Below are 18,628 nucleotides of genomic sequence, written 5' to 3' on the forward strand. Positions count from 1 at the left end.
TATAATTGCTGTGGTTTTAAAAATAATCTCTAGGTGTAATCTTATGGTGTTGGTCTGTGTCTTTGAGTTCACCAAAATTTCTAACAGGCAAAGTGGTTTTTGATTCAGGATTTCCATCATTGCATTGCTAGCAACAAAAGTAATATTTCAGAGGGTTTTTCCCCCCAGTTAAGAGTTTAAAAATGCAGAGACTTTGGAATTCACACACTCAGTCATCTGTTACTACAGCTGCTACACAAACAAGGGCTTTCTTTAAATTGCAGTCCAAAAAGGAAGGAACTTGCCCACTCTGGCTCATCTGATGAAGTCAGCAGGGGTTTTCCAGACCAAAGAGAGGAGTTTGTAGAACTCTGTTGGATTCTTATTTCTTTTTCATTGGTGGCATGCCTAACTGTGTGATAGCGTGCTGTTAACTATGCTGTTGTGGATAGATCACCCATATCATGTTTGAATGCCAATATTATTGCTCTGTTGTATACATTGGCAGCAAAGGGAGTATTATTCCCCAAGCCAGACGCAAAAGGCCGTGGTTATTTACAAGAAACTCTGTGGGGGCAGGAACCCTGTTCTAACCTTTCCTTTTGTACAAAACACTGGCATAATTCCTAACATTTATCCCAGGATTGGTAACTTTTGAAGACTAAAGCTCATGTATATGATAATAGTATATGATAATAGGATACAATTTTTGTTGTACCATGCTATCCAGTTAAGCACTGTGAGAACACTTATATAGTTTTGGAAATGCAGTACAATTTTTTGGGTCTGGTTGAAGGTTACTTGGACTGACTGACACAACAAATAGGCCCTTTGTCCAGGTGCTTGTCTTTTGGGGGAGGGGGGGCTGGCAGCAGACAGTTACCATCACTGCACTTCATTTTTGCCAGTTCTTGCCAGGACTGAGGAAAGGAGAAAAGCTTATGAATGGAGATGACTGAGAATCATCTGACAACATGCTTTCCTCTCTTCCCCTCTCCTGTCCAAAGCTGCTGGAGCTAAGGCATGGTCACAATGAGCCACAAAAATATGAGGGAAGATGAAATTACCAACCTCAAAGTGGGGCCTGGAGATCTCCTAGAATTACAGCTAACCCCCAGATAAAACAGGTCAGTTCCCATGGAGAAAATAACTACTCTGAAGGGTGGGTTCTATGAAATTATACTACATGAAGGTCCCTTCCCAAACTTACCCTCCCCAGACTCCACCCCCAAATCTCCAGGAATTTCCTAACCCAGATCTGGCAACTCTAAGGGTGGGTGTGCGGAGAAAGCTAGATGCATGTCTCTGACTCTGTAAAAGGCCACTGAAGGCTAGGGCTGCGCATAGAATAAAATCATGGATGTGTCAGTATCATACAGCCGTTGTGACCACAGTTTGGGAGCCGCAAGCTGACTGTGTTCCAAAAGTATAAAACTGTGGCTGTGGCTGCAAGTGCTTTATGGGTCATAAATAAGGATACATAAACATTTAATATAATCTGTTAAATATTGTAAAAATTGATAGTTAAGAGTTTTGGATTTGAAGAATGACTAGCTAGAAGCTTCTGTGAAGCTGTTTTGTTAAAAAGATGCCCCAGCAAGGGTTTGGGTGAATCAGTTCAGTATCATACTTTTAAAACAAGAATGTTGAAAAATGATATAAAACAATTAGGAGAGGCTTAGCAGACAGGCATGGTAGTATCTAGAAATATAGATTCCAAAATGCAAGTCCCTGCTCAGATGGTGGCTTTAGAAAGGATTGCAGTACAACAAGAAAAACATAAGGAAAGACATGTAGGTAGCAAGAGAGTGTTTTGTAGCTGTAATATATGGCCAAGGTATGCATTTGATTTCCAGATTGTTGGCTCCCCAAAAGAGGAAGGTCAGAGAGCTTCCTTTATGATAGTTGCTTTGATTTATGATTGGCATATTTTATATTTACTAAGCCTCTTAGTGAAAGGGACAGCTCTCCATACTCCTAACCAATTTTTACGTTTCTGCCATCAGTAAACGCCAATGCATGTAGTTCTTCTACTTCAGCAAGTAGAAGGCATTGCTTCTTTAATCTGAAAGATACTCCATAAACATTTGGAATTTACAGTTCTAGCAGTCTTTCTGTGCCTGCAAAAATTAGTTTTTTTATTGTCTTCTGGATGACCTTTTCTTTGTTGTCAGTCAGCTCCCCCCCCCCCCCCCCTTTTTAAATTTTTCCCCCCCCCCCCTGGTGCTTTGAAATCTTTTCATCTTTCTGTTAATGTCTTCAGTGTCCGCGTTGTCCTTTGTAATGGCATTAATTTTCTTCCTAAATTGTTGGTATAGTTTTTATCTTTATATTTTGTATAGGTTTACTGGTACAGAGGGCATGCCCACCAGCCCCTTTTCCTACATTCTTTCAGTTACTTGTAAAAGAAACAAGAATGGTTGCCATTGTTATTAACTGTTTGTTCTGTGTGGAATAATCTCTTTTTAAAAAGCTAGGTTTGATACCTTTGTCAATACTCAGAGAGACTGAGAAAATTAGTAAATCATGTGATACTGGTCTCTCAAGAATTCATGGGCTGCTTTTCATAAATTCCTGCTTTCCATAAATACCAGATGAGGAGTTAAATGTATGTGTCCAGGTAGGGGTGCCAGTGGGTCTCTCACTGCCAGGCCCCACCTCTCTCCTGCCTGGCAGGTGGCCGGCAGGGGGGAATTAAACCCCCCCCCCCCAAAAAAGGGAGGAATGCCTGGCATTTCAGTGACATGCCTACATGACCCAAAAATGACATACACATTGGGGATGTTAGGGGCGACACTCTGGTTTTTGGGCAAAAAACTCTATGGTAGAAGCTAATGCTACCATAGGGTTTTGCTCCAAAATCCAGAGCATCACCCCCTGACGTCCCTGACATACCTACATCACTTCCAGGTCACGTAGCCATATCACTGAAATACCAGGTATTCCTCCCTGCTCCCATTAAGTGCACCCTCCATCCACCCAGTTGCTCAGAGGGACCTGGCAACCCTGTGTCTAGGTCTGACTGTGTGTTGTTTTGCATGACTGAACATTATTTCATACAAAATTGTTTCCTACACACTAAAAAAAACCCTGTCAGGATGAAGGATTATGGCGTATTTCCCCGATGTGCTAACTTTTGGTGTAGGATGTGTGTTGGTGGAACATTTGGTCATGTGACACCCTAACAACAGTCTGAATTCAGTAAGATAGCCATGTTGGTCTGAAGCAGTAGAACAAAGTTTGAGTCTGCTGGCACCTTTAAGTTGTATTCAAAGTGTAAGCTTTGGTAGGAAGAAGTGTGCTTTGCACACAAAAGCTTACACTTTGAATAAAATTTTATTGGTCTTAAAGGTGCCACGAGACTCAACCTTTGTTCAACAGTCTGAATTGTTACTGTTTTGGAGACCTTTCAGGTGCCAGGCCAAAATATATCTTTTTACCCAGGCTATTAATTAGGGATTTTAAATGATCTGCCTCTGTTTTATGGATGGTTTTTGTGTTGCTTATGCCCAATGGTTTGTTTTAATGCCTGTTTTTAAATGACTTTTTAAAATATCATGGTTTTTAATTGTAAGCTGCCTCGAGCAGGACTCTGAAAAGGCAGCACAGAAATATTTGAAATAAAATAAATAATAAATTGGGCCTCAGCTTCAAGGAACAATGTTGGAAGGTTTTTGACATGAGGTTTCACCCTCATGTCTGCCCAAACAACATGCCCTTTTGAAAATCAGAATTATGTCATGCAAGTGTACATCATGCCAAATTCTACAATTAAAACCACAATGTACTTGACATACAGAGAGCCCCAGTTTGACTGGGAACCACTGTCTGGTTTAATTAGTAGGTAGGTAGAATTTTTAATGAATGAGGCTAAAGGCCATAACAATATAATGGTAGCTGCCTGAGCAGTAATAAATATTATAGTAAAAACACAACAAGGTTAAAACAATGTTAAAATTGTCTGGACCAGTACATAGCGGAGATTATGGCACATTAATATCAGGGTGAACATTTTGCATGAATCTTCTTGGCAGCCAATGCATACAGTGACATCATATAAATGACATAATGATCTTTATCAGATAAGAGATAGATGATTTTGTCTTCCACTGAATGCCAGGCTAGCCTGGCTAAAATGGCTGCAAGGAACTTGGCCCTGGGAACCGAATAAAGGTCCCAAAACAGGACATAATGAGGGAGATCCTCCAATTCCAGGGCTCCACAGATATCTGAGCAACTGGTTTATGCTGATAACAGCCAACTTACATGGCAATTGTCATTGTTTGAAATCAGAAGGCTGTAAATGCTTCTTTAAGTTTGTGGAAGGTGATGCTGGACAAATAGGAAATTCTGGTGTGATCCTGTTTGAACAGTTTAAACCACAGGGAAAATCTAGAACTGATAATAGTTCCCCTGTCTTTGTTTTGAACCAATTCAGAGGGAAGCCCTGGGGGTCAACAGGTATGGGGTAACGGCAGAAAAGCCTGTGATAGCTGACAACCCAAGAGGTGTCTTTCTAGAGCTGGATAAAGCATTGCTTGGAAAGATAACTAAAAAGAGAATTCTTCAACTTTCTCCAGTAATTAATTAAGGCAGCATGAGCACGGGCCCTACTGGAAGGCAAGCCAGATTCAGCTTGCAGCAGGGCAGCCGGAGTGCCTTGAGACAGGATCAAAAACCTCAAATTCTTTTTAGAGAGGAGTTTTGTGCTATCTCCAGGCTAGATATTATGTTGTCATCCCAACTCCAGATCTCAACCCCATACAGGAGTTGGTTAATGACTTTACTCTGGAACAATTTTAAGGTAGAGTCTATCAAGAAGCCACCTTTTGAGCGATAGAACTTAAGGATAGCCCCAGTCGATCTTGTGATTGATTGCCACAACAGTGTGTGGTTGTATATCAATCAATCAATAGACCTTTAATGGCATATACAACATTAAAATCACAGACAGTAAATGACACAATTGGTTTCTAGTAACAAATAAAGTACTTGAAAGATAACATTAGCATTAACTCTAAGAAGTTGAAGAAGACTGTTTCTGAACAATTCAGTGCTGCTTTGTACAGGGGAAAGTCTTGTTGGCAAAGGAACTCATTTCCCAAAATGCCAAACACCATATTTTCTCATAGGTTCAGTGTTGCCTTCTTTCAGTTTGCCTTCTTTCCAGCTCTCCCCTCCCTCCCTCCCTCCCTTCCTTCCACTCCTCTCTCCCTATTTGCTTCCTTCCCCTCTTCCTTCCTTCCCCCCTTCCTTCCTTCCTTCCTTGCCTTCTGACATACTTCTGGTGATGTCGGGGTGTGGCATATGCTAATGAGTTATGCTAATGAGCTCCTGCAGCTCTTTTTCTGACCCCTGGATAAACATATATCTGAAACACAAAGCCAGTACAAGAGAGCTCTGTCATTAAGTGGTTATGTTTTATCAACTATGAGACTTTGTGGAGTGCTTATGTATAGTATATTGAGAGTTATTTTTTCATTTATTTGGCACCTTTAAACTAACATGGAAGTTTGAGAAAGAGGTGTTTAAGTGGTAACATATTTATACGGTACTTGTTTGGTTTTTTTACAAAATCTTCATGCCACATTGTCGGTTACACTAGAAAACATGCCCACAGTCTTGGAGTGTTAGTGTTTAGACTTCCTGCAGTTGTCTTTGATGCTGCATGTGCAAATATTTCCCTTTTATTATATTATTCTGGGAAGGTTCTGCAATTTTGGTCTTTGGCATTATAGTTAGTGGGATTAAAATGGCTTCCACTGAAGTGCCTTCATTTAAGTGGGCTGTAAGTTAAAACCTTCTAAGACAGCATGTTTTTTGGTTGCTCATATTAGAAGTTACAAAAAGCAGATATATACATACACCCTTCCCACAAAGGCTGTAAAAGAGGAGGAAAGATAATTAATTCCTAAGCGAGTGTTAAAGTGAAAGGTGGCAGGCCTCAGGTTTCCCAGCTTTCGGTCTGCCTTTCAAAAGTCATTTTGCTATTCTGACTGTACTGTGACTTCAGCTCCTCAGAGTTGTTACAAAGCTTATACCCATCCAACATGGAATTATGTCCCATTAACAACTTGTGCTCTGCACTGACTCACTTTCACTCCCGCTCTTGTCACTATGTTACAGGAAAAACCATACCAGTGTTCAGAGTGTAACAAGGCCTTCAGTCAGAAACGCGGCCTCGATGAGCATATGAGGACTCACACCGGAGAAAAGCCCTTTCAGTGTGATGTGAGTTACATTTCTCTTTAGTCAGCCCCATGGGGAATATTCACCTCAATGAATTTTCAGGTTGCACATGGTTGCATTCATTTACAGAGTTTGGCAGACTTTCTCAAAAGCTCTGAGTGCTGTGCATTTGAAACATCCATCTGTAGTTTTATTAACCTTTTTTTTTTGCTAAGGACATTATACAAACACACGTATAGGCTTTTATAGCATATAAATCTTGTTTACACTATTACAATTGCAGGTAGGACATTTGAGACTATTAGACGTGAAGTTCTTTTTTGCAGGGTAGTTTAAGAGTTGAAGATTAACTATCAGCTATATAATTTGTTTTATTACAGCCAGTCTGATGAATCCCTGCAATACATATTAAGTCATGAAGTGGTTCAAAAGAAACTGAGTATATGTGTGTATAGTGTATATATTGCAAACATTCTCAAACCTTAATTAAATCTTATTAAGAATACAAAGTAGATTTCATGAAAGGCTAATCTGAAGTTGATCTAAATCAGTTTATATTCTGTCTGTTTCTGCAAGACTCCTTGAGTGATATGCCTTGGCTCTGCTATCATTTTCTTTTTAAAATATAACACTTATTTAAAATAAAAAGTAAGCCAGCCACATTAAATAATTATTAGTTTCCATGGTTCATTATATGAATCAATTTCATTGTTTAGTTATGGACTGGTTATAGAATTATTTTCTGAAAATAAAGTGACCAGAATATTTTATAAAGTCTAAGGATCCATATGAAAAGGAATTAAATACCTGCTTTACCAGAGGACTCGTTTAGAAAGAAATCCTATGCAGGTCTGCTCAGAAGTAAGTTATTCAGTGAGGCTTGCTTCCAGGAAAGCGTTCTTAGGCATAAGTGGCCTTATGACTATACATCAGCCGACATTCCTCAACTTTTAGAGGGTAATAACAGCAACCTTTCTTTTCTGAGTACTAGTAAAATAAAGGGCATGGTCTAAATCAGAGGTGTCGAACTCATTTGTTATGAGGGCCAGATCTGACATAAATATCACTTGTCAGGCCAGGCCATGTGTGCCATAAAATGTAACAAGAGGTGCTGGAGGTATAAACTTTATAAAGATTATTTCAGATGCCAAATGGCAATAGCAGGCTTGCTTGAATTAGGTGTGATATGCAGAGGGGTAGTAGGTGTGGTTTTATCAGCATTGGTAATGAGACAGGAAATCTAGGTCTCAGTTTGGTCCAGGAGGATTCAGTCCAGGAGGAGGCAAAGAATAAATGGAAATAAGTCCAAATAAGTGAGCAGTGACTCACAAAAGCTCATACCCTACCACTAATTTTGTTAGTCATTCATTCATTTGACCTTTATTGTCATAAAAGATGCTGGTAAATAATTTTGTTGAGTCTGGACTCTTACTTTTTCTACTGCTATTAGAAACCATAACATTCAAAAACCAGTGGGGGAACATTTTAACTTTCCAAGACATTCAATTGCTGACCTAAGCGTAGCATTTCTCTTAATAAAGGAATGTCAAAGGGAGATTAGAAAGACTGCTGAATTGCAATTGATAATGAAGCTCAAGACAATGCAGACTCCTGAACTGAAGTGAGACCTAGGTTTCTTCTCTCATTAACAATGCCTGCTATTGTCGTTTGGCGTCTGAAATCACTTCACTCTCCAAGATATAAGGACAGATAGACTCACATTCTAGTTGTATCTGAAGAAGTGAGCGTGACTCATGAAAGCTCATGCCCTGCCACAAATTTTGTTACTTGCTCAGGTGCTACTGGACTCTTGATCCTTTCCACTAATCAGGATTGTAAGCTGTGCTGTTAGGTTTCTTTCCCCACCCACCCCATCTGTTAGAACTGGAAAGGGGGATCTCTCTCTCTCTCTCTCTCTCTTTCACTCCCTCCTCTATGAAGAAGTGTATGTGCACACAAAAGCTTATACCTGGAATAAAACTGTTGGTCTTAAAGCTGCCATGGGGAGCATTCAGCCAATCGAGGGAAGGGAGGCTTGGCTTTCTTTCTATCCTCTGCAAAGCAGGAAGCAGGAGAGGAGAGAGCTGGGCAAAAGTGAGCTGCAATGTAGGAAGCAGGAAGCAGACAAGAGCCAGTTGCTCCCCAAAGGAGGAGGGGGGAGCATTCAGCCAATCGAGGGAAGGGAGGCTTGGCTTTCTTTCTATCCTCTGCAAAGCAGGAAGCAGGAGAGGAGAGAGCTGGGCAAAAGTGAGCTGCAATGTAGGAAGCAGGAAGCAGACAAGAGCCAGTTGCTCCCCAAAGGAGGAGGGGGGAGCATTCAGCCAATCGAGGGAAGGGAGGCTTGGCTTTCTTTCTATCCTCTGCAAAGCAGGAAGCAGGAGAGGAGAGAGCTGGGCAAAAGTGAGCTGCAATGTAGGAAGCAGGAAGCAGACAAGAGCCAGTTGCTCCCCAAAGGAGGAGGGGGGAGCATTCAGCCAATCGAGGGAAGGGAGGCTTGGCTTTCTTTCTATCCTCTGCAAAGCAGGAAGCAGGAGAGGAGAGAGCTGGGCAAAAGTGAGCTGCAATGTAGGAAGCAGGAAGCAGACAAGAGCCAGTTGCTTGCGAACCAGATAGGAGCCCTGCAGTGGCTGGTTCTGGCCCGCAGGTGGTATGTTTGACACCCCTGGTCTAAACTGTCTATAAGTAGAACATATGTGTATGAAGGATTCCTGCAGTTACAACCAATGTTCCCTCTAAGCTGTGGAGTCTTGTGAGCAAAAATTCAACTTTGTGAGCTACTGGCATTAAAGTTGTGAGCAACCAATTTGGCTACTGCATAAGTTGGTTTGCTTTGGAGCCATCCTTTCTGAGCTAAGACAAAAATGTGTGAGCTGGAGGCTACAAAACTGTGAGCTAGCTCACACTAACTCAGCTTAGAGGGAACATTGGTTACAACATACCCATGTTCCCACCTTCACATCTTGGTATGCATGCAATCAGCACAACAGGCCATTATAGAGAACAGGAGTCTTTATCCAGCCACTCCACTACCCACTGCTCTTCTAAATAACAGGTCAATACTTTGGCCACCGGTAAAACCAACATATTATCACCATATGCCACCACAGAAACATGCCTACAGATCTCTATCACATTTAAAATTAAATTACTTAACAATTCCTTATAATCTTAGCCAATTGCTCACTAAATTACTTTCATTTTCCAGTGGTTCTAGTGCGGGGCATGTAGTCACAGGAAATTTGTCTTAACAGCTTTGACACCAGGGGAAAATGTTTTTCCAGGTTTTCAAACAAGTTCTGAAACCAAGAGACAAGACCTGTCTCAAGGGATCCAGGCTCCCCTCTATCCCAGTTTTTTACCTCAAGGAAGGCTAAGGGGTATTTTTTGGAAGCCATCTTTATTCTTGGGCCTTCTCAATAGAAACACAGCCCCACAACCCCATCTAGCTGAGAAGCAAGCAGCTTGTGATGTCTGTAGAGGACAAGTGAAAGAACAAAGAGTTTTTCAGATGATCTGCATATATACCTCACGTACAACATCCACTTGGGAAAGCATCACCCTAGAAACATGCCACTCCAGAGAAAGAAAAGGTGACTATGTTATCATGCTTACTCTGTGTCTTACCAGCAAGAAGACCATTGCAACTCCCAGGGCAGAGAGTGTTCCCTGGCTAGATGCTTTCACCCTAGTCTACTGTCATGGAATAAAGACATTTTTTAAAAGAGCTATGGTCTCCTGTTTCTTCACAACTGGTCAGGGCAGAGAGTGTTCCCAGTCTACTGTCATGGAATAAAGCTATGGTCTCCTGTTTCTTCACAACTGGCATTAATTTCAAGAGAGCATTTGTGCTTTCTCGAGGTAGCAGGAAGACCATAAAAACATTCAAAGACACAGAGAAAAGAGTAGCTACAGCTGTTCCAGGAGGGAGTTTACTAAGACATTGGGAGCAGAACACGATTTGTTTCTGCCAACCCTCAGAAACCAAACAGGTTCCCAGATTCTTTGCCCTTATGCAGTGCCCTCAGTCAGTCTCAGTAGATGTTGTAGCCAATCAGTGACCAAGAGGACTGATGTATGGGTTTCCTTTGATCAAACTCATTCTAAAAGCCATACATAAAACAGAAAGCAAAAATGAATCTGATCACTCCACACTGGACAAGAAGGATTTAGTTTCCAGATTGTCTCCTCTGGTATACAGTCTCCCATGGCGACTCCCAAAGAGACCATATCTATTATCCCAGACTCCAGTACAGCAACCTCAGTTAAATTATATTATTGCTGACAACTTGAAGACTGAATGAAAGCAGCTCTTGACATTGGGCTACTCAGCAGAGGTCACTTCAGACTTCTATCAGAAGATGCAAGGAAGGTTTAAATTGTGGGGTTTCTCATGTTCCTGAAACTGGGCTTTGTCAAAGGACTTACCCATGCTCTAAAATGGCATGTAGCAGTGATTTTAGCAGGACAGAAAACTTTTTTTGTCATTCGCACGTCGGACATTTCTCTACTAAACTCCCCTACAGTGCATAGAAATCAAATCCTGACATACTAACTTGGTGGTATGAGCTCTCATTTCACTTAGTTTTGTGCTTATGCCAAGGTGTCCCCTTAGAAAATGAACATTTGGTAGGTTTCCTGATCTGGTTTACGTCAGCTGGAGGATTTCTGTGCTAAAAACACAGTCTGTAATAAAATAGAAAGATCTGTGTATTTATCCAGAAGGACAGGGTTCTAAGATTTCATCTGACAGTTGTAGTATAATTTAGATCTTAAAAGAGCATGAGCTTCTAGAACAAGAAAACACAGGAAGTCTGAATCCCCCTTCCTGTCTTTTACCAACTCTTCCTTGGACTCTAGGGTCTTTACCATTGGGAGGTGGCTCAGGTTGCATTCTCAAGTAGTATCAAGTATCATCTTTCCTTGAAGGAACTAGCTACAGCTTCTGGGAATTTCTTATCTGTAGATTGTAAGGCAGTCACATGGAAATCAGCCAACTCCTTCATTAGACACATTACTATGATTAACATTTCCCTCCCTTTGGAAGACTTTTTTCAAGGGAGCATTGGTAGAAGCAAAAGTACCATTGTGATAGTTACAAAATAAGTCTTATACGTTTACCCACTTTGAAGGCTAAACTACTTTTCTACGCCAACCACTCAAAGACTGCTCCACCTTAGAACACTGGAGAAGAGCAAATTTGTACTTTTGTGAATTTCACTATCTTTGACGTGGTCTCTGTGCTTCACACCCATGGGATCTACTGCCCACGCGCTGGATCGATCGGCGTTGTAGCAAGCTCTTTAACGGATTTTCGCGCCCAGACCTCGGGCATGCGCAGGAACCCCACATGCCCAGAGGGGAGGGCACGGACATCCCGCCAGTTCCTTTCTTACCACCACGTTGGAAATAACTTTCTTTCGTCGGTCTGATCGGTTCGCTATTTTTTGGCCTTTGCCTCACGGATCTTCGGATTTTTTCCTCACTTTTCGTCCTTTTTTTTTACTATTTCCTTGTTTGTTCTTTATAAATTAAAAAACCCTGTTTTTTGTTGAGGGGGAAGTGTGGGTTTACCTCAGTCTTGCCTTTGCGCACCCCCAACCCCTTCTTCTTCTCTCTTTTTACTTCGTTTATGGAGAAAAAGTGGGGATTTTTCAATCGTTGCAAGGGTTGCGGCAGTAAACTTGCTCCACCTGACCGTGACACCCTTTGCATTTTCTGTTTGGGGGAGTTTCACCGACCAGAATCTTGTCGGCTCTGTGCCAGGTTTTCGAACCAGACAAGAAAAAAACCGAGCTGCACGTCTTAAAGTAGCGCTACTTGAGTCGGCTTTAAATCCTCCCTCAGCGATGGATTCAGACAGACCATCCACGTCGACAGCTCCGGCATCGAGTCCTTCCTCTGACATCGGCCAATCAACGTCGAAGCCTCTGGCATCGAAGGCACGATCTTCCGCTTCCACTCCGGTGAAAAAGCCAAAGGCCAGTAAGGAGCATAAGTCCACAAAAAAGCCCCCCCCCAAGTCCCTAAAAGCGGCAAAAACGGGAGAGAAAGTGGTGTCTGCACTGGGTAATGCCCCAATGTGCTATCCGCTCCAATGGCTATATTGGCATCGGAGACCCATGCCCCTCCACCGATACCGACCATCAAACTCTTGGACTCTCTTATACACCATCTTGAGCGTCCCTACTCCGATATCGAGATGGTGGAGCTCCTTAGTCGCTCTCCGGGCGCAGAGCGTTCTCCTTCCCCATCACCATCGTCGACATCGATGGTGTCAGAGACTCCCGATATTGGTATGAGTCAGAATCGACGCATTTCCAGCACCATGCAACGTCTGCTGGCGGAACTTGTTGATACCGATGAGCGATTTTATAGGAATCGCTCACACGGGCACAATCCTGCTTTGTCTCCTGGTTGTTCCCGATCCAGAAGTCGATCCCCCTGAGTCTTTATCCCCCCCCCACCACCAGCTGAGGTATCTTTATGGGGCCTATCTACTGTTTAAGCCCTGGTTGACTTCCAACTGGGCTATTCCAACTGGGATCATTACTCGACCCACTCCGTCCACAGATCAAGGTCGCCTCACAGGTCTTGACCTTCGGCATCTCTCTCTCTCAACCTCCGAACGAGGATTCTTCTCAGCATAAACCGGAACTCTATTGTCCTCCCAACGCTGTCGTACCACCATAGGTTTTTAACTACTCAAACTGAAGTCACTCCGGTTCAAATGCCAGATCAGGAATCCTCTGATCCTGCAGAGGAGGATTCTGATACGGAGGCCTCAGAGGCTCACACCTTCCCTGACCACAAGTCTCTTACCCAAGCTGTCGCAGATGATCTACCAATATCCCCATCCGACAATCTCACTTCTTATGCAGATCTTGTCAAAGAACTGGCACATTCTCTAGGCCTCTCAGTCGTTCAACAGGAACCACAGGTTACAGATGATGTCTTCGATATCTTGCAACTTGACACCTCAACTACCATAGCACTGCCCATGTCCACAGTCCTCTTACAGGCAGCAAAAACACCATGGGAGAAGCCTTCGTTTGCCACAGTGTCAACAGGATGCCTGGACCACATGTATAGAGTCCAGGAGACCGAAGCTGAATTTTTATTTTCCCACCCTCAACCAAACTCATTGTGGTAACTTCTTCATCTAGGTCCAAACGAACACACTCTGCACCTTCTGATAGAGAGAGTAAGAAATTCAAAGCATTTGGAAGACCCTTCTACTCCACGGGAGCCTTGGGCGTTAAAACCACAAATTTCTTAGCCTGCATGAGCAGATATCAATACACTTTGTGGGAAAGGTTTTCTGAACTCCGGAGTCATCTTCCCAAAGATAAGCTTCAGGCAGCCAGAATCATTCAAAAAAAGGGCATGATACTTGCGAAGCAGCAAATCAACACTTCCAAACATGCCCTAGATGCTTCCTCCAGAACAATGGCCTCAGCAATAGCTCCAAGAAGGCATTTCTGGCTCCGTAATACTAATCTTCCTCAAGACACTAGGCCTTATGTCGAAGACCTCTCCTTCAATGGCCTTGGTCTCTTCAACAGCAATACTGATTCCATACTCCAAGATATGGATAAGAACATAAAGGCTTCTCGTGCTCTTGGAGTCTCATTCTCCACGAGGCAGCAATATCGCCCTGGCAAAAGCGCACTCCGAGTCATCAGTCTCCGGACAGACAATAGAGGCCATGCTCGTCTTCAGGAGGCCAAAAGCCCATCTTTCAAAAACCTCAGTTTGGATCTGAACAACAGTCTTCTCGCACCAAATAGGCGAAATCCTCCAAGCAAGGTTTTCGACTTCCTTCCTACCGAGTCAGTTCAAACCCGTCTGTCTCCCTTTCTTCACACCTAGCGTCACATCACCATGGATGAATGGGTGCTGTCCATCTTGACCTGAGGTTATCGTATCCAATTCCACAGAACCCCATCACTCCTGTCTTCGTCTCCACACACCCCTTCCCCACCTCTCCTGGAAGAAGTGTCCGTCCTTCTGCACAAAGGAGCCATCAAGCCGGTGCCACTATGTCTACATGGGAAGGGGTTCTATTCCTGCTTTACAGTGCCAGAGCGGGATGGAGGCGTTGGACCAATCCTAGACCTAAGGGCGCTGAACTCCTTTGTCACCTACCACTGCTTCCGCATGGTATCCTTACAGCAGACGCCCTAGTCTCAAACATCAACGAGACACTGTCCCTCCTTAAAAAAACCTGGGCCTGCAAGTCAATCTCAACTTCAACCGGTCCAGAAAATACAGTACATCAGTGCCCTACTGGATTCAAACACATGCATGGCTTATCTGCCACAGAACAGAGCGGCTGACATCATTCACCTAGCCACTGTCATCCGTACCCATCCTTCGGTCAGAGGCTACTCGGCCTTATGGCTGCAACTACGTCGGTCCTGGTCTTTGCCAAGTTGAAGATGCGTCCATTACAACTATGGTTTATTCGCCAATTCAACCCAATGAGAAACGCCCACACCACCGTCTTGACCCCACCTCCCAATGTACGAGTCTCCTTAATTTGGTGGACTGTCCCTTCCAATCTATTCCAGGGAGCACCCTTCCATCCTCCATCACCCCAAATGACCCTAATGACAGATGCCTCCGTCTCGAGCTGGGGCGCCCACATGATGGGACTTTGTGTCGGAGGCAGATGGGACACTCAGAAACGAAATCGGCACATAAATTTCCTGGAACTGCTTGCAATACAGTTTGCTGTCACCAGTTGCCTACCTCTGATCGAGGGAAAATGTGTCACGGTCCTCACGGACAATACTACTGCCCTCAGTTATGTGAACAAGCTAGGGGGCACTGTCTCCCAATGCCTCTGTGACCTCGCCCTCCAATTATGGGACTTCTGCATCGCCCACAACATCTTCCTAGCCGCCACGCACATCCCAGGGCACATGAATGTACAGGCAGACCACCTGAGTCGGGCAGGACTCAGTCTCCATGAGTGGGAAATGAATCCAATGTACCTTCTTCCACTCTTCCGCAGGTGGGGGTTCCCCCAGATAGATGTTTTTGCCACCAGGGCGAACAAAAGTGCCCTCTGTTCTGCACCCGAGGTGGCAGGGACCCACAGTTTCTACCGGACGGTCTCCTCTATCCGTGGTCCAGAGGATTTCTCTACCTCTTCCCTCCACTGCCACTGCTCCTGAGAGTGGTCCGGAAAATCATCAGCGACAGATGCCACCAGAGCGAACAAAATATGTCCTCTGTTCCGCAGCCGAGGTGGCAGGGATCCACGGTCTCTAGGGGACGGTCTCCTCTATCCGTGGTCCAGGGACCTTCTCTACCTTTTTCCTCCGCTACCCATGCTTCTGAGTGTGGTCCGTAAAATCATCAGCAACAGAGCGAACTGCATCCTGATAACACCATGGTGGCTGAGGCAACCATGGTTCTCAACCATCCTCGGTCTGTCAGCAGGGGTCTACCACCAGTTTCCTCCGGCACAGGACCTCCTCTTCCTCTCCAATCAAAACTCCTGTTATTCCTTGGGACCTTCCCCTGGTCCTTCGTCAGCTTACAATGAAACCCTTTGAGCCGTTCGCAACTTGCAATCTAAAATGCCTCTCGTGGAAGACGGCTTTCTTGGTCGCTGTCACCTCAGCAAGGCGAGTAGGAGAAATACTGGCTTTCAGACACGATACACGTTACCTGCCTTTTTTGCCAGACGGCGTCCACCTTGTACCTGACATCTCCTTCCTGCCAAAGGTAGTGTCAGAGTTCCACCTACAGGCAGAGATCTTCCTCCCGGATTTCTTCCCTGCTCCGACATCCTCGGAGGACAGACTGTTACACACATTGGATGCGAAACGTGCACTTCTGTTCTACCTCAACAGAACCTGTCCAACGAGTCAAGACTTCCAACTGTTCGTCTCTTACGCACCAGCAAGGCTGGGGACTCGCATCACGGCTCAGCACCTCTCAAAGCGGATTGTGGGTCTCATCCACCTCTGTTACCTGGCCCTATCAGGGCCCATTCAACCCAAGCTGTTGCAGCTTCCACTGCCTTCCTCCAGGGAGTACCCCTTACGGACATTTGCAGAGCCGCTACATGGGCTACGCCTAACACATTCATAAGGTACTACGCCCTAGATGTCTGAAAGATCTCTAATACCAACATGGCACGTCACTTCTTATCCTCGGCTTCGCAGTAAGGGCATGCGAGCACCCTCCTCCAGGTAGGACACTGCTCGCTAATCTCCCATGGGTGTGAAGCACAGAGACCACGTCAAAGATAAACAGGTTGCTTACCTGTAACTAGTGATCTTCGAGTGGTCATCTGTGCATTCACACCACCCGCCCTCCTTCCCCGCTGCTGTCAGCTTCTACATTTTTGAATAGGGGTTGATTCGCGGTGGTTTTAAGGAACTGGCGGGATGTCCGTGCCCTCCCCTCTGGGCATGCGCAGTGGGGTTCCTGCACATGCCCGAGGTCTGGGCGCAAAAATCCGTTAAAGAGCTTGCTACAACGCCGATCGATCCAGCGCGTGTGCACTAGATCCCATGGGTGTGAATGCACAGATGACCACTCGAAGATCACTAGTTACAGGTAAGCAACCTGTTTTTTCTCTGGTTCCTCAGTGGGGCAGTCTTCCCATTCAATTATCTGTCCAGAGAAAAGGATACAGATTTCAGGGAACTTGGAAAGGCTTCTTCAGGTACTGCCTTACATAGAGTGGGGCAGGCTCAGGCATTGGGAGCTAGTGGGATGTCTGTCAGCTGCAACCACCAAGAATAGAAATTCACAGTAAGTACAAGTTTCCTTTTCAATTAGTCAACTTTCTAATTGAGAAAAGTAGTTTGTATTCCATCTCACAAAGTATATGCAGTATTTTAATTCTTTTTTCTATTTTCCCTGATTTTAAGGGAAACTAAAGTGCCCACAGAAATCAGGTATCTAGTAAAATTCTAGGGAATGCAGACAAAACTGATAATGTCCTTTTCTCTCTCTCTCTAGAAACAGGTTTCCCATTGTTAATTTTAACTCAGCAATTAGCATTGAGAAATGCCTTTGGTGTCAAAGATTTAAACAAGATCAAGTATCTCTTAACATACTAAAACACTTTTATGTGCCTCAGGAGGATTCTGCAGTAACAGAAAGGACTGAGGCTCTTGCATTTCAGGAAAATTCCTTTTAAGTGTAAATATCCCTTGCCTTCTGAATTAAAAGCAGAAGCATCTCTTCATTGCTCCACTTTCCATCTTCATAAGAATTCAGTGAATATTTTACTATAGTTGTACTGAAGTCTAACTATCATTTCTTATCCTCAGACACACACACACACCTGAGCCTACGGGGAGGGCGGGATAAAAATATAAATAATAATAAAAAAAAATTCTGTGTATTTAGTTTTCTTCTTTTTTCCTGTTTCTCTCTTTTCTAAATTAAAGTTGCACTATGGTTGGAGGAGCAGTTATTTTTTAATGTGGGCCATATATCCCCCCCACACACACCCAGAACAATCTATAAATTTGTTAGCATACTTACTGGGCTACCTCCATGACATTGCTTTACATATTCCCAGCACTTAAAAAACTGTCTTCAGAAGGTCTTATACCACACATTGAAATATATTTAACATAAAAAGGTATATGAAATACTAAATACATTTATCTTTGTGGTTTGAAAGGCTTTCTGAGTGTTTGCTAGGTTTGCCAGTCCCCTGGTGGGGGTGGGGATATCCAGCCTCCATTTGGCATGATGTTACTTCCTAGGAAACCCCAGAAGTAATGCCGTGCCTCTCTAGGAATTGCCAGAAACTCTGTGGTTTTATCAGTCTTTCCAGTGATTCCTAGAGAGGTGATGTCACTTCTGCTGGCTTCCTGGCAACCATGTTGTTTGCATTCTGGAATATCTTCTCAGCCAGTTTAAAAGATGCTGTCAAATTTTATGTTTTGCAGAATGTCACAAAAATACATTTTATATGAGTTGTTTGAAACAATTAATATTCTAATAGGAATGGAGGGAGATCTTTGTCTGTTTAACATCTTGATTAACTTGTAGTCTTTTGAAGTATAACAGTTATAGCATACAAGGGGGGGACCCGCGATACTCACGGGAGAGGGGGAGCTCCACAAATATGAGGAAGGGGAGGAAGCAGCAGGAGGAGGTAAGTTCCCCCCCTATCCCGCCGGTTTCCCCATCTCCTCCACCCCCCGTCCACCCCCTGGCTCGATTACCCCCGCCCTGGAGCGCCCCCCTCCAGAGGCCAGGTCTACCCCTGTAGTGGGAAGGGGTGGGTAGACCTGGACTCTGGAGGCCAAGTCTACCCCTTCCCCGCCCCTTCCCACCTTCCAAGGGGCGGGACCGCGGTATTCGCGGGAGGGGGGATGGAGCTCCAAGAGGAAGCAGCAGGAGGAGGTAAGTACCCCCGTCTTGCCGGTTCCCCGTCTCCTCCACCCCCCTTGTCTCCCCCCCTGCCTCTCCCGCCCCG

At 44.2% G+C, this 18,628-nt stretch overlaps 1 protein-coding gene across 2 annotated transcripts in view; it reads left to right on the forward strand.

Annotated features, from left to right (window-relative positions):
* PRDM5 (PR domain containing 5) overlaps positions 1–18,628 on the forward strand; it is a 126,932-nt gene that overhangs the window by 102,053 nt on the left and 6,251 nt on the right. For both annotated transcript variants that reach the window (XM_015417098.1, XM_015417099.1), the window contains one exon: positions 6,106–6,210. In XM_015417098.1, the coding sequence (XP_015272584.1) occupies positions 6,106–6,210 (105 nt within the window). The remainder of the gene's footprint in view (positions 1–6,105; positions 6,211–18,628) is intronic.

The sequence above is a fragment of the Gekko japonicus genome, unplaced genomic scaffold, assembly GCF_001447785.1.
Source record: "Gekko japonicus isolate JY-2015 unplaced genomic scaffold, Gekko_japonicus_V1.1 scaffold814, whole genome shotgun sequence".
NCBI lineage: Eukaryota > Metazoa > Chordata > Lepidosauria > Squamata > Gekkonidae > Gekko > Gekko japonicus.